The 14,744-nt window shown below is 37.1% G+C and overlaps 1 protein-coding gene across 3 annotated transcripts in view; it reads left to right on the top strand.

Annotated features, from left to right (window-relative positions):
- The window catches only part of KHDRBS2 (KH RNA binding domain containing, signal transduction associated 2), a 628,896-nt gene that overhangs the window by 530,327 nt on the left and 83,825 nt on the right, over positions 1-14,744 (top strand). For all 3 annotated transcript variants that reach the window (XR_014711102.1, XM_084624771.1, XM_084624770.1), the window contains one exon: positions 1,555-1,637. Coding sequence is in view for 2 of the 3 variants with exons in the window: in XM_084624771.1 (XP_084480897.1) it covers positions 1,555-1,637 (83 nt within the window). In the remaining variant the exon portion in view is untranslated. The remainder of the gene's footprint in view (positions 1-1,554; positions 1,638-14,744) is intronic.

Below are 14,744 nucleotides of genomic sequence, written 5' to 3'. Positions count from 1 at the left end.
ACATTCTTCACTAGAAGCCAATGCTTAGTTTTCAGGCTCTCTGGGGTAATTTTATGTAGTTGGTGTTCCACCTATACCAGACCATTAATACCCCAGGTTTCATTCCAAAACTTCATTCTTACCTTGGGAAATTTAGTTCTATAACCTGCATATTAGGAAAGTGAAGAGTTCTCTTTTTATTTGAATAATACTAAGATATTTAGGAAGTCACCAAAATGTTTTGTATCTATTAGAGATCAGAGTAAATGAAATACTAGTTCCATGCAGAGCCATTCAAAATGAATGATACATACTGAAACACATTGCACTTTGGCTAGTCTACCTATACTGGAAGGTCTTAGGGCTCATTCTACTAAAACTAAGGTGGCTTTGATGGTTTACCCCAGTAAGGTTTCCATTATAGAAAACTGCATGGTTGCTATCGAGTGCTCTATATACACCTTCACTCGGGGCTCCTCTCTTCACGTGATATCTACATCTGACAATCAATTTGAGAACGCATTTCTAAATTAATTACAACTCATCAGCCCACATTCCTGGAGTCAAGGGGTTGTACTGATAGCTAGAATCCCACATAAGAAAAAGAATATGCAGTCAATTCCTAGTAAATGTAGTTGTTTGAGAGTGTTGCTTCCATATATTCACAATTCTTGTCCATCTTCCTCTCTCTCCTTTGGAGTTCTACTCTTAAAGGATTCTGGGCGTTAGCAGAAAGAACTGAGATGTTTGGGGACCACACAGCCTATTAGAATCTTGGTTCTGAACATTTGGTGCTTTGTGGGGATGAAGCTTGTGCAGTCCCAAGGTGCACTGTTTTTCTGGAAGGTTTCTGAAGCTCAATAGCTCCTGTGGGTGATTCCCATAAGAGTGAATGTCCACATTTAGTGCTAAGTAATCTAGTAATCTTTCTTTCTTTCTTTCTTCACTGAACACACTTTGGTAATTGAACTTGTAATAGAAAGTCATATTGCCAACACTGTGACAAAGCCTGGAATGCTCAATAAAGCTAAAGGTGTTTGTTATAAAGGTTATTTAGAATGATCATTATCATGGCTTCTTGCCCAGACCTAGACAAATATTTTTTTTTAAAAAAGGACTGAATGTTATGGTTTTATACTCAATAACAACATTCTTAACAGTGTTCTAAGATCAATATATTTTTTCACCATTTGTTCATTTCAATGGTTATAATTCACCTATAAATAATTACAAAAACTTTTGTAATATCGAATTCCTGAGAAAACAATTGTCTTCATTAGCATCTGTCAGTGTTCTAAATGAACCCAGTTGAAAAGCTGCTCCTTCAACAGTGCACTGCATTATATCAATGGATATACTAAGTTCTCAAATTAATAATTTATTTCTTTACTCTTTCATCATATGTGCTTATTGTTAGCATGTTTAGTTGTATAATTCTGGTCTCATAGCCTGCATAATAATGTAAACAATCCTGTATGCAAATATAGCATCTATACATTAATACATAATTTTTGCAGCCTAATATACTTCCTTATTTATCAATCTTCTAAATAGGGTATATTATTTTTCCCATAGGGATATGATGATGGATATGGGGGTGAATATGATGACCCAAGCTACGAGGCATATGATAACAGTTATGCCACCCAAACACAGAGGTAAGCAATCATAATTATAAATTGTGTTTTCAAATGACCGAGCCTTTGTTCTCCTATGCGTTTTGTATAATGTGCATTTCAAATCTTACTTTCTGACAGCAAACAATTCCTCAAAACATCTGCATAATTTTTTGAAATACTTATAATCAAATATAATCAAAAAAGGCTACCAGAGTTAACATACAAGATTACCAGAATTAAGGAAAGAATACAGAAAAAAAGACATTTCTAGAATCATTTCAAATTTTAGCCTAATTTTAAAAACAAATCCAAGTGATTATACCTTTCCTCTACCTTGTGTTTCTCTGAGTTTTTGTTCTAGAGTGTAAAGTCTTCAAGGCAGATATCATACTTTCCTTCCTGTTTGTACAGCTCATAGCCCATCATAAGCTCTACCAGAAACAAGTAGTAAATAACAATGATGGTGGTAAACACTTGTGATTAGTCAACATACACTAACAAAGACAACTGCAATACTTTATGTCTGTAACCTTAGGTTTGAGGGCAAACAACCCATCTACTTTTAAGACAGTTTGATTAATTTATTAACAGGATTATATGATGAGGTTGGTTGTGATAGCAGGGGACTAGACTCAGTGACCCAGCTGGTCTCTTTCCTTCCTCTATCCCAGGGGTTCCCAAACTTGGTTTGCAGCTTGTTCAGGGTAAGCCCCTGTCGGGCCGCGAGACATTTTGTTTACTTGAGCATCTGCAGGTATGGCCACCCACAGCTTCCAATGGCCGCGGTTCGCTGTTCCTGGCCAATGGGAGCTGCGGGAAGGCTAGAGGTCAGATTACAGAATTACAAATAAAGGCATAAGAAGGGAAAGATAAAAATCTTACTTAATTAGTGGGGTTCCCAGCAGGCAAACAAACAAACAAATTTTCCTGTAGAGAGTTATGCATTTCAGAGATTGCAGGTCCTAAAATTAACATGTTCACTACTGAGTACTTCGCTGATGAAGATGCCCATTAGAACCATCTTCAGCTCTAGAACTGCTGTAGTGGTACTTGAGATGAATAAGAAGGCAATGCCTTTGGTAAGTGTTTGTTGTAGAACCAGTGAAGCTGTTAAAAGGGTTTTGTACTATGTGAATGCTTACCCTTTCATGTATACTTTAACCACACTTCAGAAGTAGTGGTGTATTAGTTGCTGCATGTTCATAGGCAAATACACCCCCCAGGCCCACCGACATTAAACTAATGAGAAAAAATGCATTATATTCAAGCTACAACCACTAGAGATGTCTTGTATCAAAAAGAAGACTTAAAAAGGAATCAAAATAACTATGTTAACTAAACTAATATTTATTAACATAGGTTTAGCAGACATTTTTCACAAAACTGAACTAGCAGCAAAGGATTCAAAATACATATTATGTTCCTAAGCAATAAATACATTGTTTGTTTGTTTCTGTTTTGTATGTCATATATGGTCACATGTAGCCATCCTTACCTCTCACAGCCACCATTTGAAAAACTGTAAGCCAAGAGGCTGCCCTGAAGAGCTAAAGGTGTCAGGAATCCAAGTTCCCTGTATACCACATATAGTCCCACTGATTTCAGTGGGACCACTAGCAGTGTGAAGCACTACACAATGTAAGGGTTGCAAAAATTAACCCATAACTTGAAGGATGGTGATGTAAAAGTGCCTGAACTTGTAAACTTTTTGAGAGATCTGATAACCTACGTAAATTCCAGTAGGGTTATTGCTAATATGAATTTATCTATGAAAAGTATAGTATCAGAGAACTTCAGATTGACAGCTGTAGTTTTCATTTAACAGAATTCTGCCTAATATCAGCAGTTGAATTATCAGTAGTCTCATGTGACTAGTCACATTGGGCTTCTGTTGATCAATACTCATAACAAAAATATAACACAGAAACTGATGTTTTTTCAGCAGTTATATATCCATGTCTATGCTCCTGCAGCGGCATTAAGTATACTGCCATGAAGATGCAAGTGTTTTCTAGTTCCACACTAATATTATAATAATACAATATTAATAACTATATTAATAACTATATTATATTAATAGCTTGCACTATTCATTCAAGCAGCAATAGTTTCTGCAGAACTGACTCAAGTTCACTTAATTAGTCAGGCCTATTGTAAATCTAAAGACTGCATTCAGCCACAGAGATTAAATTTACAACATTATTGAATTTGAGGAGGGATTTTTTTCCTGGTTATTCTTTTCATGTAATTATGTTCATGCCACCTATCATATGTACTGTATGTGGTCACACCAAAAGAGCATTTTTAGATGTATCCATTAGAACAGAAATATGTCTCTTACTCAATAGTCTATACATTTAGGTCCCAACCTTGCTGAAGTGAAGTCATGGCAAAAGTCTCATTCATTTAAATGATGTAGAATTGGATCTCCACTGTTCTTTTGCCTTACATTCTAGTCTCGGTCCTCCAGCTGTGACTTCAGTGTGACTATTCATATGAGAGCTGCAGAATGTGGCTGCATATGCTGGTAGCATTGATATAGATTAACTATAACCCTTCCATGGGAAAATGAGGCACTAGATACAAATATGATTCTATACTCCTGCAGTTACTTGCTAATTTTTAGTAAGGAAGGGTTGAAGGGTCGCTATGGCCATGACCATGCACCACCGCTGAGCAGAGGGTGCATCACACGAGTCAGCCGTACTACCTGTGCACCTGTTGAGAGCTGCCACACACCAAGGAGTTCTCTGCTGTGAAAATCCAACTGCTTTCTACTCTTTTGCATCACTCAGCCCCATTGGCTTTTGAGGAATTACCCCAGTTAACACGGGTTTAAGTGGGAGAAGAATCTGGCCCAATATCTGTTTTGTGCTGGAGTAGTTTTCAACGAAATTTTAAAGAAATATTAAATTAAAAAGATACTGGGTTGGATTAAACAGATTTAAGGGGCTAGACACTAGCTACATCTTCCCAGGGGGTGTAAAGCGAGCGTACCAGGCTACTATTTCACACCCTGCTCTCCTTGCTCCTGATTAGGAACATTTACAAGTGAATCTGACATTTCCAGCCCTAGAACAGTGAATGTTCTTGAATGTATCATTAATGGGCTGAGCAGCTGGTTTGCATATATTTTGCATATTGTGATCAAATCATATTAAGTGATCCAAGTCTCTACCTTCAGGACAGTTTATAATAGAGATGATATCAACTCTTATTCTTTTAGATATTTTAATACAGCCACCGAAATGTGTGCATATCCTTCAGATTATAATCTATCCAATAATTCTACACAATACTGCATACAATTAACTTTTTCTTATAGCTCTCTTCTCATGTATGTAGCAATGAGGCAGAATTAGCTAAAAATACAAACCAAATTAGAAACAAAATAGTTAACAGAGTGTCAAGAGAGCAAAAACACAATTACACATGTCTACTTATTGTACTAATCATTAAAAAACAGGAAGAAACAGCAATCGCCACATCACAGGGGATTTAGATTATGTTCTAGCTACACAGCACCTTCTTAAAGAAATACGCCCGTCAGTATTGCTTTATTTTTAGTCTTAAACAATATCCTGTGACCCTCATTGTAATATCTGGGTGCATATTACAAAAATTAAATGAAAACTATTGCCAAAAACTATCTTGTCAGTCTTGCCTCTGGCATCCATATCCATGGATGAAGTAGGTACTCCCCTACCACAGGCCAAAATGACAGAAAGGACAGAGTGAACAAAATGTGTCTTCCATCACATCACTAAGCCAAGGCTCTGGCAGACTGCAAGAGGGAATGAATGTCAGAAGCAAGAGTGTCCCAGTGCTGTTCTTCCTCAGGAGTTGAATCCCCTGGAGCAGCACCAAGACCATTCAGCTGATCACAACTGCCACAATAGTAGAGAAAATCTATGTAATTAATACCCAGGTCACAGGCCATCCATGTCTATGTAGATGATTACAACAATGTTACCATAATGGCTAGGAACCCTAGTCACGGATCAGGACCCCCCTGTGCTAGGTGCTGTGCACGTAGAACAAAAAGACCATCCCTGCCCCCCAAAATTTACAATCCAAACATCTAAAAATGGATTTGGAGCCAGTGCAGATCACAGGGCACAGTAGTAGTGGAGATATCTCAGTATTTCCCTATGTAAAGTACAGTACAGGTATCATTGGAAGGTAGCTATTGGCAAATTTTGACTTTTTAATGATGTCCACTATAGAGGGAAAATCTTCTCATAGCTCATCACTAATCCATCAGTTCCTCTTGCCCTGATATTTTAACAGAAAACCATCACCTGGCTGCCTGTCTACCTACTTACGTGGTCTTGTGGAGGAAGCCTGGAAGGCTGCTACATGTTCTGGTGTTGCAGAGTCCTCTGCAGGTGTGACGAGATGTTTACTCCCTTGGCCAAATGTCCTTTTCCGCTCTGTGACCAAAAGTCCTTTTCCGCTCCGTGACCAGATGTCCTTTTCCTTTTCCTCTCCAATCCTCAGATGCAATACTCTGAGGGCAACCTCCACACAGCAGAACTGAGAAACTCCATCACTGGGTCCCCCTCCCTCTTACAGAGGGAAATCTCTCTTCATTTAATACAAGTAACCAGCAGTGTACCTGTACTGGACACAATGACCACAAAAGAAAAACTTGGGCTTGGTTTTGTTTCTATACAAGTTCTTTATTGTTAAAGTGGAAGACATGCTAAGTATAGAAACGAAATAGAGCACAAACAGATTTAATTTCCTACCAAATTATTGATGAGCAAATATTTTCAAAAGACATAAAAGAAAAAGATACAGAGTTGTTGTCAAAACACTTTCAGTATCATTTGCAGGTGCTTACTCCCGTGCATACTGTAGAGCCTCAGTAAATTCCATTCAGATGTATATGTCCTGACTGCATTCAGCAGTAAACTGTATAGATATGTCGATGAAGTGAGCTGTAGCTCACAAAAGCTTATGCTCAGATAAATTTGTTAGTCTCTAAGGTGCCACAAGTACTCCTTTTCTATTTCATACTAGTTGCAGATTAAGGTATCCAGGAGTAAAGGTATCAATTCTGGTCTATAGTACTTTGAATAACCTCTAATTTCTGCAACAGAGTCCTTCTTTCTTATATCTCCTGCTGACACATAGATATGCCTATCACTTTTGGCTCACCATCTCTGAATATTACAATATAACAAAATATATAGCTAGCTCTAATCCAGGCAACAGATGGGAGAGTGGTTGCATGGTTCTTGGTAAAATACCATATTCTCTATAATTTTTCTCTCTTGAACCCTCTCCCCATTTTAACCAGTCTGCATTGTATTTATACTATGCTGTATTTTATGTTGGTTTTGTGCTTATATTCACCTGTTCATAAATAAAGATTTCCCTGCATTTTATTTTCAAACCATTGAAATCAATCATAGCAGCAAGCCTAAAAGATGACATTTTACGTATCTTCACTGCAATCCACTTACAGCATTCATCATCAGAAACTGTTTTCAAATGCCACTTCTCATTTATTTGATTCAATGAGCAAAACTGAATCAAATTGAGTTGCTTTGAAGTAGAAAAAAGTTTGTCTTCTAAATCACTTGCATCCTCTAAAATTCTTGGAAGATTTTTTTCCTCATAGATCTCCACTCTTACATCTGATGTCCCACTAATAACATTTTTGGAGCAGATTGTACAGTTCTAGAAATTCTCTCTCTCTCTCTCTCTCTCTCTCTCTCTCTCGTCTGGATCATTGAACAGCGATCATGGACCATTTGTCTGGCAAATTGTATCGTTAGAATCCATCATTTTCTACAAAACTCCAAAGAACTTGATGATGATTTTCTCTCATGTTTTGTGTGTGTGCATGTGAGAGAGAGCATATTTGGGGGATGCAGCAGTTATTAGTGTGTCAGTAGTCATAGCATATAAATGGGAAACAGGTTTCTATTCCAGACTATGTCACTGATTCACTGTGTGACCTTGGGACCTAATTCTGTAGCTCATCCACTTTTACACTGGTGTAATTCCATTAAGTCCACTGAGTTGCTCCTGATTTATGTTAGCATAAGATCAGAATTTAATAGATTTGAGGGCCAGAATGGACCACTATGATTATCTTGTGTACTCTTCAGGTACTACTGGTAAAGAATTTAACCCACTGATTTCTACAGTGGAGAGAATTATTTCTCCCTGTTACACTTGTGAACACTATCAAACTGGAGCTCTCAGAATCAGATCCTCTGTTTTCCTTTCTATAAAATAGGGTAAGAACTAGATGAATGACAAAAAAATTTCCATAGATATTTGCTTGAATTTTTTTTTTGTATGTTCTTAGGCCGTGGTCATTTTGTGTTCATTTTCTGGGAATAGTCAGGAACCAAGTTTTATTAGAAACCAAACATTAGATTCATGTACATTCATCCAGTCAGTGAACAGAATGATATGAGGGCCCATGTCCTGCAAACACATATGCACATGCTTAACTTTAAACATGTGAGTAATTCATTGACATTTTGGCTCTATTGAGACTACTCACATGTTTAGCTTTAAGCAAGTTTGCAGGATTGGAGCTAAATGATTAATCAGAACACTCAATTAAGCAACACACCCCAAATTATTAATATTGAGTACTGCACCCACTGCTCAGACTGAAACATTTGCAATCAATTTATAGTGTAAAAATATAGTACATGATCTAGCACCTTGGGGCCCTGATCCTGATTGGAACCTTTGGTTGCAACTGCAAAACAAATGATTAATAATAAAATATATTTGAATAACAAATATATTCAAAGAAATAATATATGGGGAGATACTCCAGGAGCAGAAAAAGAGGTTAGATTTGTCAAATAAATTATTCCTTCTGCTCTAGTAATAATCCTACTCTGATGATACTTTCAATCAAGAATCACTCCCGCATCTCATGCCTCCAGCCTGAGTCCTATTGGAAACGCTACTATATTGTAAGTTTTTTGACCTTCTTAGGCACCTGTAAGCTGACTCAAGGCCTCTGCCCCACTAAGCATGCTCTAATTTAATGTACATCAGTGGCCCCAGCATATTCTCTCAGATCTCTTGAAATTTTCAGAACGAAAACCTTTTTATTGAAGTTGTCACAAAAATATTTTTAATATTATTTTGCAAAAAAATTGAATATTAATTTAGTTTTTTGGCTTTCATTTTTTTCCTTCTCTTTACTTCTTTGTTTTACCTTTTTGCACTCTTTTTAGTGGCAAAATGGAAAAATGAAAAAAAGAGAAAGGGAGGGAAAGGAGAAAGGAACAACAACCCCCGCCCCCCGCAATTCTAAAGCAAACATTTTAAAAATATATATCTTCATGAAAAGTTGCTCATTCTCAAGACTTGTGGAAAGCACTTTTTTTTCATTTTTTTGTTTTTGCAAAAAATCATTGTTATTTTCAACAAGCTCTATTTTCCAACTAGTTCTTAAAATAGCAGAAAGCATGACCTCCTATACCTCTTATTATATAGATATACAAAAATTCTCTCTCCCCCCCACTAAATGTAAAAGAGGGTCAGCTGTTCCCGAAAAGAGAATGGACAATAGAGAAACAAGCCTCCAAAAGGTAGATTCCGAATTTATCATCTCATCATTTTTATCCCAAAATCATTTTTATCACAAAACACTGAGCTGTGGTTGGTGGGTGGAGATGAAAGTCCTACATAACGATATTTATATAAAAGTAGAATTTTAAAGGAACTTCAAATCTTGCTAATGGACAATAAATAGTTCAAGGGATGTACCAATAGACAGTGTAATAACTAACATCATTCCATCACTGATGATGTTTCAAGTCTTAGGACGCAAAGGGGAGGGTACAGACACCGAACAATTCGATGAGCATTTCCATACAGCAAATGTTCTACCAGCACTAATGTGTCAAGCTGAGGCTTTGTTTCTTTGTGTCAAAGTGCAAATCTTTGGGATTCCCAGGAAAGACTCCCAGGTGCTAAGTTGCTGATATATTCAGTGTGTCATTACACTGAGCCTCAATAAGAAGCTAAAGCCTCAAGAGCCACTGGGATTTAACCCCCTTTACTAGGTAGCTGGAAGCACTGATATACCAAGCCTTTTGATGGTACAGGAATGGTGGCAATGCACTCAGCCATAGGAGATTCCAATGCAGTTATACCAAAGGTTCTTGCCTGGCCATACCAGGAAGCAGGAAGAATACAAGTGTGTCTCAGTGTTAGTTACCTGATGCGGACCAATGCCACACTGGTATGCTCAAACAGCTTGGCTGGAAAGTGTTGGGCATTTTTTATGGATGTGACCACAAACAAGAATTGTGAGCAACTGCTCGAGCTTTGTGCTGCAACCAGACTCCTTTTTCTGACACTGATTTCAAAGGAAGAACATACAGGCATGGACTTGATATGGGAATGATGGGTGAACCCACAAAGCACTGGAAAGTGGTAGCATGCTGAACACCAAGGCAGGATGTCAGAGAAGATGGAAAGAACACTTTCAGGACCTTCTTAATTGCAGCACCAGGAGGATGCAAAGAGTCCAGTGACCACACCTCCATATAATGTAGAGGATGTCACTGTTGAGGAGGTACGAAGTGCAGCCTGTAGGCTAAACAATGGCCATGCTGCTAAGCTGATTGAGCATGGCGGGAATTCCGTCTTGGAGTGGCTGACCCATATTATCAATAAAGTATGGATTCATGAGAACTAAAACAATGCAGCCGTCAAATTAAGAGCAACAGGGTCAAAACAACAAGTTAGTCTAAGTGCTGGATTGAAATTAAATTACCAATTTAGTTAAAACATCTGATTAATACAACAAATAATCAACCCTTATAAATCTTAAAAAGGGATCTAAAGAGGTCACTGTCTGTTTGGTTATAAATCCCAACTAAAGATCACCCATGTCAATCAAAACTATAATTTAGAACTAGTTTAATGTATTGTTACTGAAACAAAATATTATTTAATGTCTGAACCACAGCCTCAGAGCCAATTAAAAGCTTCCTCCTTAGATTTCAGTTCTTGTGAATCCTTCTTTTCAGAAACTGAATGTTTTTTCATTGTTCTTAAGATCCAAGGGTTTGGTTCTGTGGTCACCTATGCAAATTGGTGAGGATTTTTATCAAACCTTCCCCAGGAAAGGGGATGTAATGTTTGGGAGGATTTTGGGGGGAAAGACGTTTCCAAACGGACTCTTTCCTAGTAATATACCGGTTAGACATTTGGTGGTGGCAGCGAAAGTCCAAGGGCAAAAGATAAAATAGTTTGTACCTTGTGGAAGTTTTAACTTAAGCTGGTAAAAGTAAGCTTAGGAGATTTTCATGCAGGTCCCCACATCTGTACCCTAGAGTTCAGAGTGGGGAAGGAACCTTGACAGCCACATTTTACAGTCCAGGTTTTCTCAATATTGTTACTAGAAAATGATTTTTTACAAATATATGTTGTAGCCTGATCAATTATTAGAATTATAATTTTTTATTGGGATAACATGCACTTGTCACAAATACAAGGTCCTTTCTCAGGTGACTAGTTGGAGTTAATCAAGATGATAAAATTGGTGAAGCACACACACAAACTTTATAAGCTTTTGTTAATTCAAAGAAATATAATTAAATAATAGAAATATAATTAAAATAATAGAAAAATAATAGAAATAATAGAAAAATCAATATACATAAGTATAAGAATAAGATAAATACAGTAGAGGGGTTTCCTGTACTGTTCATACTGGCTGTCTTACATTGTGCATACTTACAATTTTACGGAGACAATTAGAAACAAGGGGAGAAGAAAAAGTAAGTGGAGCACATCAGGAGACTGGTCCCAGGTCAGGCAACATGCTGTTCTAGAAATGGAAATACCCAAGAAAGCAAGGAAAGTTCCAAATCATGTATAACCATAGGTTATTCAGTCCACATGGACACAGGCAACATCAGCTCACCTTTTCCATATGCATCAGCAATATCAGCCCATCTTATTACATACAGGTCTTTCTAGCTAACTATATTTATGCTTCCAATACCTACGTAATTTGCATCAATGTGGTCTGCCTTGTAACAAAACTGCAAAAAGTCCTGAAACTCTTTATGCAAATGTTAAAAGTTTGTGGTGTACCTGTTCATGGTCAGTTGCCTGTTCTCTTATCACTGGAAGGCAAAAAATAGTTGACCCAAGTAAGATTTGAAGTTCCTTTAAAGTTGACCCAACTATGGGTCACCAACTAACTCCTGCTTTTCATCAGTTATGCTAACCACAAGCAACTTCCTATAATTCTTGCATTGCTAATATTATCCTAACAACCCTATTATTAATGATTTCATACTTACTATTACAGCTTCAATAACTTCCATTATTATTCCTATAAGCATGCTTAGCAAATAAATTATATTTTACCCCAAACTATAAACCCTCCAAGATCAGGTCAGGGGCCAATGGTCAACAATGTATTTAATGGACTGCAATGTATACTCAACACGGTTTACAATAGAGTGGATTAATGAATCAGCAGCCTGTCTCAGGAGATGAGAGTTTAAGTCGGGTTCATTTCAAGAAATGAATTTACTTCACTTAGCTACTGCTCAAAATACCGTCTAAATGTGAGTTAATATGGAATTTGAAATACCATTTAGACATTTTCAGTGAGCTATGTTAACAAGTATTGTGTTCACAAACATAAAATATTTACTATATCACAAACTGCTCCTCCTCTACAGAATATAATACAGCTTGCTTCCTGTATTACTGGTTTGTACAATAACATTTTGAATTCTGTTCATTAGCCATTGAAGTTCCATATGTTCACTGTAATAGGACTTCACTCTCTTATTAGTGTGTATGATGGAGTGGGTATTGTCCATTAATCAGAGTAAAATAATTGTATAGAAGCAAGATATCTTAACTGTTCTTGCAGGTGTTACATTTTGCCGGGCTTCATATTTCTTTGTCTATTTTCTATTCAAGGGCCTGATCCAATGAGCTTTGAAATCAATGGGTGTCTTTCCACTAACTTCAATGGCTTTTGGATTAGGTCCCCCAAGTGTATAGATTAGAGTCACTTGTTTTATACAGTGAATTGGAGGGAAATGATTTATTTCAATTAGCTGGAGATTGCAAGAGGTAATTTTTTTTGTTTTTGTTTGTTTTGTTATTTCCTAACTCTGCTACTCCATCACTATTCCCATCCTCTTCCTCAGAAATGCAGTCAATAGGTCAAAATTATGCTATTTAAATCACATTACATGAGATTTTTCATACTGTTATCTGCCATATCTGACATGTCAGCTCTCCGTTTTGAGCATATTTTAGGTCTAAAATCACTAGAACCATATAGCATGGCTAGTATGTTCAATGAAATATTAGTTATATTCTGCTTGGTCAGCTCTAGAATATTTAGCATCAGTCCTAAGTGTTTATATGGCCATATCTGAGCACCTAAAAACCTGCTTGCTGAAACAGTGACTTTTTTTAGGAAATATTACAGAATATTTGTAGAATATGTACTTTTAATTAAAAAATCATTAGTATTTGCACTGGAAATCTAATTATAAAAATGTTACCTAGCCAGTCAGGGAACAAACATGTTTGTTCGAAACTGCTTCAGTGTCAAATATCAAATACTTGCAATGAATGTTCTCAAGAGAACTATAGTACATGAATTTTTCTTAAGAATTATTCCAGGAACAATTATAAATAAGAATTGCATTCAACAAATTCAAAATCCGATTATGGGCATTTTGTCTACAGCAATGGTCAAATTGTGTCTGAGCAAATAAGTGTTAAAAATTATTTGCCCAACTCTATTATCTTTATAGGATTTTTTTTCTGCAGTGTTAAATATGTGTCTGATTCAAATGTTAACCAATATATTTTTTTTTAAATCTCCTGGAAAATAGCCAAAGTAATAATGCAGTTGTGACAAGTTGGATCACAGAAACCCCTTGGGAACTGCCAACTGATGTGCTGAGACTACTTCTAACCTGTTTTCCTTGCCAGCTTGGGACTTCAGAACTTTGCCAGTTTGAGCCAGACACTCTAGCCTGCTACAAACCCAGACCCAGGTTTAAACCACTTCCCCCAACAGCTGCAGGCTTAACTGAAAACAGCTTAAGAAGTGTTCCTGTCTCCAACACTCAGATGCCCAGCTCCCAATGGGGTCCAAACTCTAAATAAATCCATTTTACCCTGGATAAAGCTTATATGCACAGCTGTTCCCCCTACCCCCAAGTATCAATACATACTCTGGGTTAATTAATAAGTAAAAAGTGATTTTATTAAATACAAAAAAGTAGGATTTAAGTGGTTCCAAGTAATAACAGACAGAACAAAGTAAATTACTAAACAAAATAAAATAAAACATGCAAGTCTATGCCCAATACAGTGAGAAAGTGATTACAGATGAAATCTCACCCTCAGAGATGTTCCAGTAAGCTTATTTTACAGACTAGTCTCCTTCTAGTCTGGGTCCAACAATCACTCACACCCTTGTGAGTGCTGTCCTTTGTTCCAGTTTCTTTCAGCTATCCTTTGGGGGTGGAGAGGCTATCTCTTGAGCCAGCTGAAGACAAAAGGGAGGGGTCTCCCAGGGGCTTAAATGGACTTTCTCTTGTGGGTGGAGACCCCCTCCTCTCTCCTATGCAAAATTCAGCTCCAAGATGGAGTTTTGGAGTCACATGGGCAAGTCACATGTCCATACATGACTCAGTTTTTATAGGCAGCAGCCATTGCCCACATGCTAACTTGAACATCTCTAGGAAGACTTCTTATGTGGATTAGAGTCTTCCAAGATCCATTGTCAGTTAAGTGTTTCTTGACTGGGCACTTGACTTGAAAATTCCTTTCTAAAGAAGCTGACCAAATGCTTTACTAAGGCTGCTTAAAATCAAACAAGTACACAGCCAATATTCGTAACTTTGAATACAAAAATGATGCATGCATACAAATAGGATGAATATATTCAGTAGATTGTAACCTTTGCAGAGATATGCTACACAGCATATGTAGCATAAAACATATTCCAGTTATGTCATATATACATTCATAAGCATATTTCCATAAAGCATTATGGGGTGCAATGTCATCATAATGTTGAGGTGACCATGGAGGTTTTGGTATCTTTGTGAGAGCCTATCAGATGGAGCCTTTAATAAAAAAGGTCAAATAAAA

This window comes from Lepidochelys olivacea, assembly GCF_965140295.1.
Source record: "Lepidochelys olivacea isolate rLepOli2 genome assembly, chromosome: 3".
NCBI classification, from domain to species: Eukaryota; Metazoa; Chordata; order Testudines; family Cheloniidae; genus Lepidochelys; species Lepidochelys olivacea.
This window is presented reverse-complemented; position numbering and strand designations above follow the sequence as displayed.